Consider the following 13,933-nt stretch of genomic DNA (forward strand, 5'->3'; position numbering starts at 1 on the left):
AAACTCCAATACTTTGGCCACCTGATGCGGAGAGCTGACTCATTTGAAAAGACCCTGATGCTGGGAAAGATTAAGGGCAGGAGGAGAAGGGGACGACAGAGAATGAGATGGTTGGATGGCATCACCGACTCGATGGACATGGGTTTGGGTGGACTCCGGGAGTTGGTGATGGACAGGGAGGCTTGGCGTGCTGCGGTCCATTGGGTCACAAAGAGTCGGACACGACTGAGCGACTGAACTGAACTGAAAACAATAAAGCTTCTATAAAATAATACAGAGTATCTTTATGATTTTGAAGTAGATAAAAGTTTAACGGACAAAACAAACAAAAAAACCAACCATAAATAAAGAGTTATGAATTGCACTACATGAAAATCAGATCCTCTGTTCATTAAAAAATAAAGAGAGTAAAAACCAAAAAAAAAAAAAACAAACCCAAAAAACCAGCAAACAGAGTAGGAAACAATGTTTGCAACACAAAATCAACAAAGGGAGAATTCCCTAGCAGTCCAGTGGTTCGAACTTGAGATTCCATTGACAAGGGCATAGGTTCAATCTCTGATAGGGGAATAAAGATCTGGTAAGCTATGTGGCACAGCCGAAAAAAAATCAGAGGACTTGTATCCACAAAATAGACAACTGCTACAAATGAAAACAGAGAGGCTGAAAGAAACTGGGCAAGAGATCTCACACAAAAAATATCCAAATGGCTGATTAATATACAAAAAGGTGCTCATCCTCAGCAGTCACCGAAGTGATGCAAATTAAAACCACAATGCTGTTATGTACAACTATCAGAAAAGCTGAAGTAAACCGACTGATCACATTAAAGGCTGGAGAGGAAGTGCAGCAGCAGGAACCGTGCTCTGCTGCTGTGTGCCAGGCTCTGCTCTATGCACCCATGCCCACCTGACGTGACACCAGGAGAAAGCAAGTCCTCACGCTTCCTAGACTCACACCGCAGTGCTTACAGAACCAACACGCTGTCTGGGGTTTGTTCTGAAACTGAGTACTGGGGCCGGTGAGCGGGGGCAGGAGGTGAAAGACTGACACGCTGGCTCCTGAAGCGGGCGCCGGGCACAGGCGCCTGCACACCGCACGGCCGTTCGGGACGTGTGCGGTGCGTGGTGCCGAAGCATGCCAAGGCGGTGTGGGGCAGGCGCACGCGTCGTCCCCAGAAGAACCATGCACCAGCTCAATGAGGTGAGTTCACCCGTGCTCTACAGGAACCTATAACTGGGCATTCGTTTTATTTTTTGGCTGCACCATGCGGCTTACAGGATCTTAGTTCGCCAACCATGCCACCTACAGTGGACACACAGAGTCCTACCATTGCACAGAGGAGAACTTCCTTTTATCTGTTTGAAACAGTAAGTGCCCTAGACACAAAGAAGTGATCCCCAGGTGGCACCAGAGGTAAAAAGTCCGCCCGTCAGTGCAGGAGACGCAGGTTCCACCTGAGTCAGGAAGATTCCCCAGGGAAGGAGATGGCTACCACTCCAGTATTCTCGCCTGGAAAATCCCATGGACAGAGGAGGCTGGCTATAGTCCATGGGGTTGCAAAAAGCTGGGCACGACTGAGAACCCGTGCATGGTATAAACACAGACACCCGACACCCACACAGACGCAACAGCAGGAACCCTATGGTCCTAGCACGACGCAAGCAGGGCCTGGGCCTCACAGTGGGACTGGTCAGCGAGAGGGCAAGCCGGCCTCGCCTGGGGCCCTGTGCCCCCCGGGACAGTGTGAGTGCCGCTCATCCAGAGCAGGCCCGCGGCCCTCTCTCGGGAAGACAGCCTCTTCATCCACCCCGGCTCCCACAGCAGCAGCCATGCGGCTCCAGGTGTGTCCCTCGGAGCAGTCAGAACTGCCCTCCACACAACGGCTGACGGCATGATCGGCATTAGCCGAGCCTCCCTCCCAAAGCACGCAGGCTGGGCGGATGATTACCTGTTCAGTTTTTCTTGCAATGAGATTACCAATGGTCTTGCTGAAGAAGCTGGCGAGCAGAGGATTGAGGGGCGGCTCACGGTCCAGGAAGTTGTAAAGAACGTTCAGCAAAGTCTCATCCCCTCCCAGCCTATCGCTGATTTGTGGCACATCGCACGTCAGTAGCTCACAGGCTGTGTTCGGGTACCTGCAGGGGCGCAGAGCGACAGCTGGGTGCGAGCTGGACTTCTCCACTGCTCAGGAGCTGCTCAACAGTCTTCTCTTAGGAAGCAGCTCCACAAGCAAAAACCAAAATGGCTAGACCTCGCAATAGAATAAAAATGTGATTATTCTGTGACCAACCAGCATTTTTCACTAGAACCTCAACGTTTAATCATCCTTTCTGCTGGCTCCTTATACCCTCATCCTGACAACCTACATTTTCAGACTCCGTTTGTGTTTTCTATGGAGCCTCTTATGGCCTTCCGGCCTCTTCTCCGCCCTCCACTCTCCTGCCAGGCCTCTCACGCATGTCAGGTCGTCCTTCCCTCTCCACGCCCTGCTCACCCCACACAGCAACCAGCACAGACCCGGCCTGTTCCCAGACTGAAGAGGCCCCCGTACCACAGCTTACGCAGCACCAGGGCACGCGCTATGCGGGTCATGATTAAGAAGTGCTGTCTCACTGCATCTCACCGTTGACTACGCCGGCTGTCTTGCTGTCCACACTGTTAGCTGAACCCAGGGGAGGCAAGGCGTGAGTGGGGAGGCTGGAAGAAAGCTCAAGGAGCCGTAGGAACGGCGGACGCGTTTATTCCTTCCTGACTGGCACAGCCGCCGGAGCAGCAGACACACGGTGGTCTCTCCTCTTGCTGTTGCCCCAGTGGACAGTCGTGATGCAGCCGTAACGTAGCCATAACCTGGAGGCCAGGGCTTTTCAGGTGGAGCTTATGTATGTTTACTGAATACAAGTGGCCCGTGGCCAGGTGGGTGCCCCGTGCCGTGCATGTGCGGTAAGTGACCTCAGCTGCTACACAGCCGTGCATTTACAAACGTGGGGGACGGGCTGGGCTCAGAGAGCCTGACCACTGCCATTTTGGCTAATTGGCTACCTCCCTACAAATATATGTTAAAATGTATTATTCCTTTGATAAAAATGATCAGACAGAACACAGTCCTGATCCCAGCAGGTATCACCTCGTACCACTGTGTTCCCTGCCTGACCCTCTCACAGACACGGGCCGGACAGGCCTAGCCGACGCCCTGCGGCATCCAGAGCCCGCCACGCGGTGCAGTGACAAGGCCTGGTGCACACGCGGCACGGGACCTGCTGCGTAGCCTCAGGCACATGACTGAGTCTCTCTGAGCCTGAGCTGCCGCATCCAAACATGGGAGCTGAGAGTCCACCCTCCCCAAGGCTGTGCATAGAGCAGAGCCTGGCACACGGGCAGCCCTGGATCAAGGTCAGCCGCAGCGACCCTCCAGCTCCCGGAAGCCACCCAGAGGGCCACAAACTAAGGCGCTCACTGTGGGTTAAGAGGTTCCAGAGGAAACAGCTGATGGAGTGCACAGCCAACCAGGTGCAGAAGGGGCGAAGGCAGGGCCATCAGCATGGCTGTGGGACAGGGTGCTTCTGTTATAACAGCCCAGGGGGCAGAGGCCCCACGGGGGCCCCAGACGATGCCTTCAAACTGTGGTGCTGGAGAAGACTCTAGAGAATCCTTGGAGAGCAAGGAGATCAAACCAGTGAATCTTAAAGGATATCAATCCTGAATATTCACTGGAGGGACTGACGATGAAGCTCCAATACTTTGGTCACCTGATGCGAAGAGCTGACTCACTGGAAAAGACCCTGATGCTGGGAAAGACTGAGGCAGGAGGACAAGGGGACGACAGAGGATGAGATGGTTGGATAGCATCATTGACTTGACATGAGTTTGAGCAAACTCCTGGAGATAGTGAAGGACAAGGAAGCCTAGCGTGCGGCAGTCCACAGGGCTGCAGAGAGTCAGACCCCACTGAGAGAGTGAGCAAGCACACACATACCTCCCCCAGGTTAGGAAGGGCAGGTTCAAACAGCAGCTGATGAGGGAAGCGCGGGACAGGCAAGAAACGATGGTGCAGCCCTGGGGCAGGGGCCTTAACGGTGTTCCCTCATTCAGTCGTTTCCTCCTCTTTGCGATCCCAAGGACATGCCACGCTTCCCTGTCCTTCATCTCCCGGAGTTGGCTCAAATTCATGTCCATTGAGTTGGTGATGCCGTCGAACCATCTCATCCTCTGTCTTCCCCTTCTCGTTCTGCCTTCAATCTTTCCCAGCATCAGAGACTTTTCCAGTTAGTTGGCTCTTCCCATCAGGTGGCCAAAGTATTGAAGCTTCAGCTTTGGCGTCAGTCCTTCCAATGAATATTCAGTGTTCATTTCCTCCAGGATTGACTGGCTGGATTTCCTTGCAGTCCAAGGGACTCTCAAGAGTGTTCTCCAACACCACAGTTCAGAGACATCAATTCTGCAGCACTCAGCCTTTTTTACTGCCCAGCACACATAATTATACATGACTACCGGGAAAACCATAGCTTTAACTAGACGGACCTTTGCAGGCAAAGTAATGTCTCTGCTTTTTAATATGCTTTCTAGGTTGGTCACTGCTTTTCTTCAAGGAGCACGCATCTCCTGCTAAAGGGATACACACAACAATACCTTTGAGCTCTTCAGCAGAACTAAGCTCCCGCCCCACCCCCAGACTGATGACAGTAACTTTAGGCTGAGCCCAAGATTTCTGGAACTCTGCCCTGTTACCTCACCACCAACCAAAGAGAAGAAAGCACCACACCCCGCAGCCCTCACCTCAAATCTGCCTGTAAGCCTCTCCCCTAAAACTACTGGGGAGTTTGGGGCTTCGGGCACTGATGCCAAGCGGGCCCCTAGGTCTCCCAGGCAAGGGGGCCTTTTTGCCCCCATGTCCTTTAGACGAAGCATCAATTCTTGGCTCAGTGGTCAAGAATCTGCCTGCTGACACAAAAGACACAGGTTCAATTCCTGGGTTGGAAAGATCCACTGGAGAAAAAAATGGCAACCCACTCCAGTATTCTTGCCTGGAAAATTCCATGGACAGAGGAGCCTGGTGGGCTCTAGTCCATGGGGTCCCAAAGAGTCGGACACGACTGAGTGCACGCACACAGCCTTCTTATAGACAAGACTGCAGCTTCCATGCCCTTCTTTGAGTTCCAAAAGGCAGAACAGTTACTAATCAGAGGAGCAGCAGCCAGGAAACCATGTGAAACAAAACTAAAGGGTCCAGAGAGACCCATAAAAGATTAGGAGACGACCACCAGAGGCCCTGCACACGAGACCCTGATCTTGTCAGCAACCCCACTCCTTAGAGACTGAAGAAGAAAGAATCAAGACTGTTTCGGCTCTGGTCCTTATCACAGACCCCTGCCTGACTACATAATCTCTCCCAACTCACCAGGAAGTGGGGGCACAGCCCCTGAGGCACTGGCCTATTCAGCGTTCCCCTTTTGCCTGGCAAAGTAATAAAGCCATTTCCCTGGTGGCTTAGACGGTAAAGAATCTGCCTGTAATGCAGGAGACCAGGTTTGATCCCTAGGTCGGGCAGATCCCCTGGAGAAGGGAATGGCTACCCACTGCAGTATTCTTGCCTGGAGAGTGCCATGGACAGAGGAGCCTGGTGGGCTATAGTGCATGGGGTCGCAAAGACTCAGACACGACTGAGCGGGTAACACTGTCCCTTTCTTTTCCTTTTCCTCCACAACTCTGTCTTCATACTTCTGTTTGGCAATGGTGCATAGAGAGCCAACATTTTGGCAACAGCACAAGCCACCTATTCTTGCCCAGCCCCACAGTAAAACACATCTCTCTGCTCCAACCTCCGACGTTTCGGTCTGGCCTCACAGTGCTTCGCGCACAGGAGCCGTGCTCTGTGCACTCCGAGAGGCCTGGGTGCAAACAGTGGTCCCCAGACAGGCGGAGCGCTTGCTGCAATGAGACTCCCTGCTTCCGTTTGCTTTGTTTTGTATGTATTTATTACTAATTTCTCCCAAACTCTTTGCCTTTAAAGTTCTCCTGGATTATTGGTGCCACTTCTGAGATCCCCCTGTCCTGACCCAGGGGATAAAGTCCTGGGAAACTGCAGAGCAACAAAGTTAGAAAAGGTCCTAGGAGGCCCCTGAGGAAACTGGGGGCCTGTGGCATCAGACCTCTCAGCAGCAGGGCCGGAGTCAGGAAGAGAAGGCGTGAGTGAGCCGCGTGCACATCTCTGTGAACACAGGCCGCCCCGGCCCTGGGAGCCCCGCGGGGATCCTCTGTCAGAGCCGCCACCCTCAACGGCGAGCCGTGAGGGGACTCAGGATGGGAGTGCACAGGATGCGGCCAAGACAGCGGCAGGGCAGGTCAGAGGGGTGGCGCATGAGCCCAGACCCCGCACCTTCCCAGGCACAGAGAGGCGCTCAACCCACAACGTGAGTCGTCTGGTCTTCTTTAATGAACAGCAATCGTCTGAAGTTCTGACTACTTGGTCTTTGTTGGAAAAACTCCTACACATCTTGGCTCCTCACTCACCTCTTCAGAGGTGTCCCTGAGTTATCGGGGAGTCCTCTCCCCAGGGTTTAAAGTCTTCAGAGAGTCCACCAAGTAAAATGTAATTCTCAGCTTTTAAGTTGTGCCTATTTTTTCAGTTGACAAAGACAACCCTAGAGTCTTCAAAACAGCAGGAGAACCATGTCCAGCCTGGACGTGACCCGGCAGAGCCAGCCCAAGGGAGAAGGGTGCACTCAGGAGCCTGTCAGAGAACAGAATTTGCCAGGGGCAGCAAGCGAAAGAGAGAAGAACGAAACCCAGGAACACAGGAGGTGGCCGCAGCAATTACTGGGTGAGGAAGCAGAGTCCAGGGCCGTCACGGTGGAGGCTCCTGGGGCCTCTGCACGCCTCTCTGTGGCCTGCCCGGCTGCTCCCCAGGCGCTCCCTGGGGCTCGACGTCCCCCTCTGTGCTGCCCTGCAGGGCGGGGTGGGGGTGCGGGGAGCCCTTCCTGGGCTGCTGGGCCCAGCCCTGCTCCCCACAAGCACGCAGGTCTGTGACTTGGGAAGAGGAAGGCCTCCTCCACCCATCGCCACACCACCGCGTCAGAAACAACAGTGTGAGCTTGGCATCCACCTGCGGACTCTTTCGTCTCATTTCTCAAATGGCCTAAAGCTTGGCAGGCAAATTGCACGGGAACCTTAAGAAAGAGCCAGAAGCATCCTCAGGAATCTCGGGCCAGCTCCCGGCCCCAGGCTGCTGCACAGGGCCCCAGGTGCATGGAGCTCCTCTGGCATTAGAGCAGCCGACCACTCAGGGTGGCCCCTGAGCCCCGCGGCTCAGAGGCACCCCTACATCCCGGACAGGTCTCTGCATAATCCAGCCTGCAGCCAGCGGGCTGACGCGGCCGTCAGGGCAGCCACGGGGGCAGCCGTCTTGAGGCTGAGATGAGGGGGCTCCTGCCCACCGCGCTCACGCCCAGCTCACCGGGCGCTGCCACACACCCCGAGGGCCACACGGAGTGGCTCAACAGAGACCCATGGCTCAGAGCGTGAAACAGGTCCAATCTGTACCCTCGGCACCTCTGAAAAATAATCCTGACCCCCCATCCTCTTCCAGCTACTACCTCATCCATCTACCCAGCCTATTTCTCTTTTCAAAAACTATATTTAATTTTAACTAAAAGCAAACTAATCTTTAATAAGCAAGTTAATTTTAAAATTAACTTTTAAATCAAAAAGGTTGTTCTTTTTTTAACAGGCGACATGCACACATGCTTTAACAACTCAGCATGACCAGGGTCCTGAGGAACAGCCTGCATCCCCACTCGCAGGCCACACTGCTGGGACGGCCACCACAGGCCACACTGCTGGGACGGCCACCACAGGCCACACTGCTGGGACGGCCACCACAGCCTCTTGGCACCTTCTCTACTATTCACCTCCATGTTTCCAAATAAAACACAAACACACATCTTCAGCAACTGCAGACATCACGAACTGACCTCCTGTGTGACGGCTGGGGCTCTCACACCAGCCGGCCCGTCCAGCCCAGCGCCCTCTCCCCGCCTCTATAAAATTAGACCACAGTTGTTAATTAAATCCCTATCTGGGGCTGCCCTTTCTGAATAAGCACGCAAACACCGGCCCGTCCGCTTACTTGTACGTGTCCCTGCCCAGAGCGGCAGGTCTCCTTGTTGCCTTGTTTGTGCTCGCCGACTGCCGATCTCCTCAAACTCGGACTGTAAAGCTCCCCCGGTCTCTACTGCCGCGCTGGGACCCTCTACCCAGAAGCACAACCAGCCAGCCGGCCCTTCTCCCCATCCCACTGCTGCCAGCGCCTGACAGGAGACCCTGCTCGGGCAGCAACAGGGCCCATTCGGGAGCAAAAGACTGAAAGGAACGGGGTCACTAGTGGCGACGCGGACATAAGACCAGGCACATCTCAGGAGGCGGCCCGACGGCCTCTGACCCGCCACACCGCGCCCCGGCTCCTCCACGAGCAAGCCCCTGCCTCTCCCTGGAGCACTCCAGTCAGACAGGTGTGCAGACCACAGCCCTACCGCACCCCCGCCCTCATCGGCTCATCTTGCTTTATTTGCCTCCTGAGTCAGCAAAAACATTCTACAGACGGTCAGAGAGTAACTGTTTTAGAGGGTCTATGCTGTCACAGACAACAGGTCATAGGTGTATCCAAAAAGACTTTACTGATGGACAATGAAATGTGAATTTTGCCATTTTCAGGTAAATATTTACAATTTTTTCATTTTTTTCTCAACCATTTAAAAATGTAAAACCATTCTCAGCTGGCAGGTCCTACAAAAACAGGATCTGACCTCAGGCCATAACTCCCTAGCCTGTTCTAAGACGTGGCAACACACGCCGACCCCAGTGGCACACATGAGCAGCTGAGGGCACCCTGTCTGCCCTGACTCCCCGTGCCACCAACCCCTGCTCCTGCACGTCCCAGAGTCTGAGTGGGACCCGAGAGGCACCCTCAGAGTCAGAGGCCAGTGCTGGGCCCTTCCCGCCCCCCGAGGCCCCGCCGTTCACACTCCTCTGTCCGCACCCAGCCCCGGTCCCAAGTCCCCACTCGGTGCCCTCTGTCATCACCTAAGGTCACAGCTCTGTCTTAACGTCACCAGTCGGGACAACTAAGGACACAGAATGCTTCCTCCAGGCAGAAGGCCCCACAGTCAGTGGCCACACGCCACCCATCGCTGGGGACTGGCCGCTTCACCAGGCCGGGCGCACACGTCCACCTGTCAGGGCTCAGCCTTTTTCCAGCATTTCCCCAAAATGCTTCAACACGCTGCACCGCTGCTCGCTACCACCCAGGGTGAGGCACCACACACAGGGATCCAGACCTTAAACATCACAGAGACAAAGCCCGCCGGTGGCCCTCCTCACACGTAGGGTGGGGTCAACGCTCAGGGTCAGCTGCTCCCTTCAAAAGCTCGGCCCCGGCCGTCCTCAAGCCCTGCCCGCTGCCCCCGAGCGCGGCCCGGCCCGGTACCCACTTGAAGCGGGCCCTCTCCTCCAGGTCCAGGGCCGGGTCCTGAGTCACGAGGCCCACCAGCTCCTCCATGCTCTGCCGCCGGCACAGGAAGTCCAGCAGCTTCCGGTTCTGGGCCTTGCACTCCTGCAGGATGTCTTCTCCGTCCATCAGCTCCCGCAGCGTCACGCCCTCCTTATCCAGCAGCTTGTCAACGTGCGACATGGCGCTCAAGTCAAACTTCCAGAACATGGTGCTGGCCACAGAGCTGCAAGCAGACAAGAGGGTCACTTCCCCCAGCTGGCGCACGCGGGCCTCAGCTACCCTGCAGCCGAGTCCCAAGTCCACGGTGGCCGGCCCGGGTTGCAGGGGGTGCCCCCATGGGCCGCCCCCACCTCCTCCCCTCTCGCCGGAGCTCCTGCTCACGGCCCCTGGCCCGAGGCCGCATATGCCTGTCCCCGTGTCAGACAGCGGATACCCCTCCACCCAGAGAGTTCACGACTCACAAATCTCCTCCCAGTGTCCACCTCCCTCCTCAATCAACACTGCCCACCTGTTCCCAGATGTCTCCGAATCATGTACTTTTTAAATTTTCTGTACACTATCTTTGAAAAAACTTTCTGCTTGAGGAGAGACAGCCCCTCCTGTGCAGCCAACTCTTAGAGCAGCAAAGCGTTTCCGGGAGCACATCTCCAGCCTAAAGGCTGATCCCCCAGGCCCCACGCCCCTGCCCCGCCGTGGGCCCACAGGCCAGGAGACCCCTTCCTCTGCTTTCATCATCCCAGCGCCAGGGACCAGGGGCCAGGCAAGCAGAAGCCGCACACACAGCTTAAAGCCTGCCAAAATTATCCAAGCAAGCTGGGCCTAAGCAGCTCCCCCTGCCCAGCCTCGCCTTTCACGCGGAAACCCCACAGGGGCCACAGCCTCAGCCCCTCTCTCCTGCCTCTTCTGCCTCCTGACCCCCGGGCTTCCCTACTCGCCCCGCTGAGGTCGGGGCCGCCCGCCTCCAGGACCCAGGAGGGCAACAAGCTTTGCTCTCCTGTCTCTCCACCGCTGCCCCCACCTCCCTGCCCCTGTCCCGTCCCCTTGCTGGGTGGCCAGGGCTGCCCCTAAAGCCCCTCCTCCACCTGCACACCGAGGCTCTACACTCCCCACCTCGGGCTTCTCGCCCAGCAGCCCTCAGGCCACAGCCCCACCCCGTCTCCAGGTCTGGCTCTCTGTGCCTGGAGTATACAACATGTGACCACTCAGCAAGTCCCTGTGGCAGTCTGTGAGCCTAGGCTGGTTTGCAGCCAAGTTTTCCGTGTTGGATACAAAATGAAAAACCTAAGCCTGTACTTTTTAAAAATTCATCAATTATTTATTTTTGCGTTGCTGCACTGGGTCTCGGTTGCCTTTCTCTAGTTGCGGCCTCAAGCCTCTTCTCTCTGCGGTGGCTTCCCTTGCTGCGGAGCACGGGCCGCTGCGCACAGTCTAGAGTGCAGGCTCAGCGATTGTGTTAGGTTCAGCTGCTCTTCACATGTGGGATATTCCTGGACCAGGGATCACAGCTGTGTCGATCTGCACTGGCAGGTGGATTCTTAGCCACTGTACCACTAGGGAAGTCCTCAAAGTCTGTATCTTTAACCAAGTTAAACCTGTATTTTGAGATTATGAATCTTTTCAGTGTTAAATCACTATTTACAAAATCATGATGACAGATGGGGGATTTATCTGATCTAATATTTTTATTCGGAAGAGTAAAGGACTCCCCACATGACAGGAAGCCCTAGTTTGTGTGTGTGAAGCCCACCTCTCAGAACCCCATGACACCAGCCCCTCAGCTGTCCAGCCATGCCCTCCACAGCCTCTTGTCTTTGCTGCATTAAACTCCCTTTCCCGAAACAGACATCTCCATGCTCCTCTCACGTCGGCGTCAAAGCCTGTCTGGCCCCAAAGGCCACCACTCGCCAGGGCGCTGTCCCCAGTGTGCCTCCAGGCCCTCTGGGGACTCCCCGCTGCCCCCCAGCTCCACCCTTGTCACAAGTACGCCATGTGTCTCCCGACACAGGCTGCACTCGGCCCCTACCCTCCTCACACGCTCCTGTGCTCAGGCCCTTCACTGGCGAAAATTCCCCCTGCCCGCCAGACGCAGACGCAGGGCACTTGAACACTCAGGGCAGGGGCTCCACAAGTCAACCCACACTCAATTTCCATCCAGGTCCTAACATCTTCTTTATTTCTCTTGTGAGGAGTGCAGATGGGTATCTGCGGTGTTAGTGACAGATTCTAGGGGACCAGAAAAAACGACTGCTAGACGGGCCTTCAGGACAAGACTGCTGCCCCCACACATCAGGCGCCCTCTCTCCTGAAGCCCTACAGAATGGCCTGTGCACGTGGATAGCACACAATCCAGGGAGGCAGACCCCCGCCTAACCAGGGCTTTTTACCCAAACAAGAACTTGCCGAGCAGCGCAACCAGAGGTGGTCTCTCTGCGTCCTGTTCTCAGCCAGAGTGGCCGAGCGTCCCACACTAACACAGCACGCCGTTCCCCTAGTTCACACTGGCCACATCCTGCAAGTCCTTGTACTGTCCACATATCTGTATCTGCACGCTTACAGTGTTTCTTTTCTAAACAGCACACAATTGATATGGTCTTGCTTTGTTATTCTGTTATTCTTTGCCTTTTAATTAAAGTACTTAGATTATTTAATGTAACAGGGTTGGGTTTAAGTAATTTGAAAAAAATATAACACACTTTTATGACAAAAATAAAGCCTCTTAATGAACTAGAAATAGAAGGGAACTTCCTGCACTTGATGAAGGGGCCACAGAACACCTGCAGCTACCAGCACGCTTAATGCGCTGAAAAGACCGCATGTTTCCTCCTAAGATTGGAATAAGAAACTGAGCACGTCTATTCTAGATCTTATTCAAGATCTACTTCTATCCAAGGTAGTCCTAGAAGACAAGGGAAAAAAACACATACAGGTTAAAAAAGAATAAGTAAAACTGTCCTTACTCTCAGATGACATGACTGTATACGCAGAAATGCCTAAGAAATCTGCATGGAAAAGAGCTACTGGAATTAACGAGTGAACCTAGCTAACTTACCAGTGACAAGGTCAACATCCAAAAAGGAACTGTACCTCAATATACTAGCAATAAAAAATTTTTAACTTCTGCTGTGCTGTGCTTAGTTGCTCAGTCGTGTCCGACTCTTTGCAACCCTGTGGACTGTAGCCCGCCAGGCTCCTCAGTCCATTGGGTTCTCCAGGCAAGAACACTGGAGTGGGTTGCCACGCCCTCCTCCAGGGGATCTCCCCAACCCAGGGATGGAACCCATGTCTCCTGCACTGCAGACCGATTCTTCACCAGCTGGGCCACTAGGGAAGACCATGTTAAGACATGGGTTTTTCTTAAACTGGTTTACGGATTCAATGCAATCCCAAATAAATTCTAGCAGATTTTTAAAAATAGAAATGGACAAGTTGCTACTAAAATGCATATGGGAAAAAACCCAGGAGAACCAAAGCAATTTTGAAAAGAAAGAACAAAATTGGAGTGCTAACACCGCCTGATTTTAAGGCTTCCTATAAAGTGCGATTACGCAGGAGAGTGTGGTTCTAGTGGTTCAGCAGAACAAGAGAGAGAGGGAGACCCACGCGGCGACGTGCACCAAGTGCCACAGCAATGTAACGGGGAAAGGCTGATCCTTGTTAACAAACAGCTCTGGAAAGTTGAGTATCTGTATATAAATCAGACCTCAACCCTTACCTCACATCATACACGGATCACAGACTTAACCATAAACACTAACACTAAAATCTTTAGAAGAAAACTTAAGAATAAAATATTTGTAAACTTGTGATAGATAAGACACAAGGAAAAACAAACTATTATTATTATTATTTATTTATTTATTTTTGCTCAAAAACAGAAGACACGCTTACAGAAGGAATCGAATGGTGGGCTGCAATCACGGGCATCTTCAGGAAACAGCAGCAGTGCTCCCGGGCAGCGCGAGCACACGCGGAGACGGGAAAGAAGCGGAGGCCCAGGAGGGCCTCAGGCGGACGGAGCAGAAGACCCGTAAGCCTCCTCTCCAAACCCCAGAAAGAGAAATCTTTTTCCAAGAAGGAGCTGGTTGGCACTGATCTTGAAGAGACAGCTGGCACTGTAAGTCTTCCCAAAAGGAAGAACTCCTTCCCCAAAGGCGAACCAGACAGTGACCCTGAAGAGTCAGGAAACAAGAGTGATCCCGAGAAAAAGAGGAAATTCTCTCCCAAAGAGAAGCCACTCAGCAGTGGGCCTGAAGAGGCTGCCACAGCAAGAGCTGTGGCTGCAAGAAAAAGAAAAAGCTCTGAGAGCCATCCCAGGAAAATCAGAGCAGACGTCTCCCTAATGGGCCATAACTTGAAGAGAGACGTTTCCAACCCACCCCTACAGCCCAATAAAAATAAAAACATCTGATAAACAGGACTATATCAAAA

The 13,933-nt window shown here is 53.8% G+C and overlaps 1 protein-coding gene across 13 annotated transcripts in view; it reads right to left on the minus strand.

Moving 5' to 3' along the window:
* The window catches only part of PPP6R2 (protein phosphatase 6 regulatory subunit 2), a 60,857-nt gene that overhangs the window by 21,817 nt on the left and 25,107 nt on the right, over positions 1–13,933 (minus strand). For 11 of the 13 annotated variants that reach the window (XM_044940707.2, XM_044940703.2, XM_044940704.2 and 8 more), the window contains 2 exons: positions 9,486–9,728; positions 1,952–2,138 (listed from right to left, as the gene is read on the minus strand). In XM_044940707.2, the coding sequence (XP_044796642.2) occupies positions 1,952–2,138; positions 9,486–9,712 (414 nt within the window). In that variant the 5' untranslated portion in view covers positions 9,713–9,728. Of the gene's footprint in view, positions 1–1,951; positions 2,139–9,485; positions 9,729–13,933 lie in introns of those variants that run through there. The other 2 variants (XM_044940705.2, XM_044940706.2) reach the window with 2 other exon arrangements.

Source organism: Bubalus bubalis, chromosome 4, assembly GCF_019923935.1.
Source record: "Bubalus bubalis isolate 160015118507 breed Murrah chromosome 4, NDDB_SH_1, whole genome shotgun sequence".
NCBI lineage: Eukaryota > Metazoa > Chordata > Mammalia > Artiodactyla > Bovidae > Bubalus > Bubalus bubalis.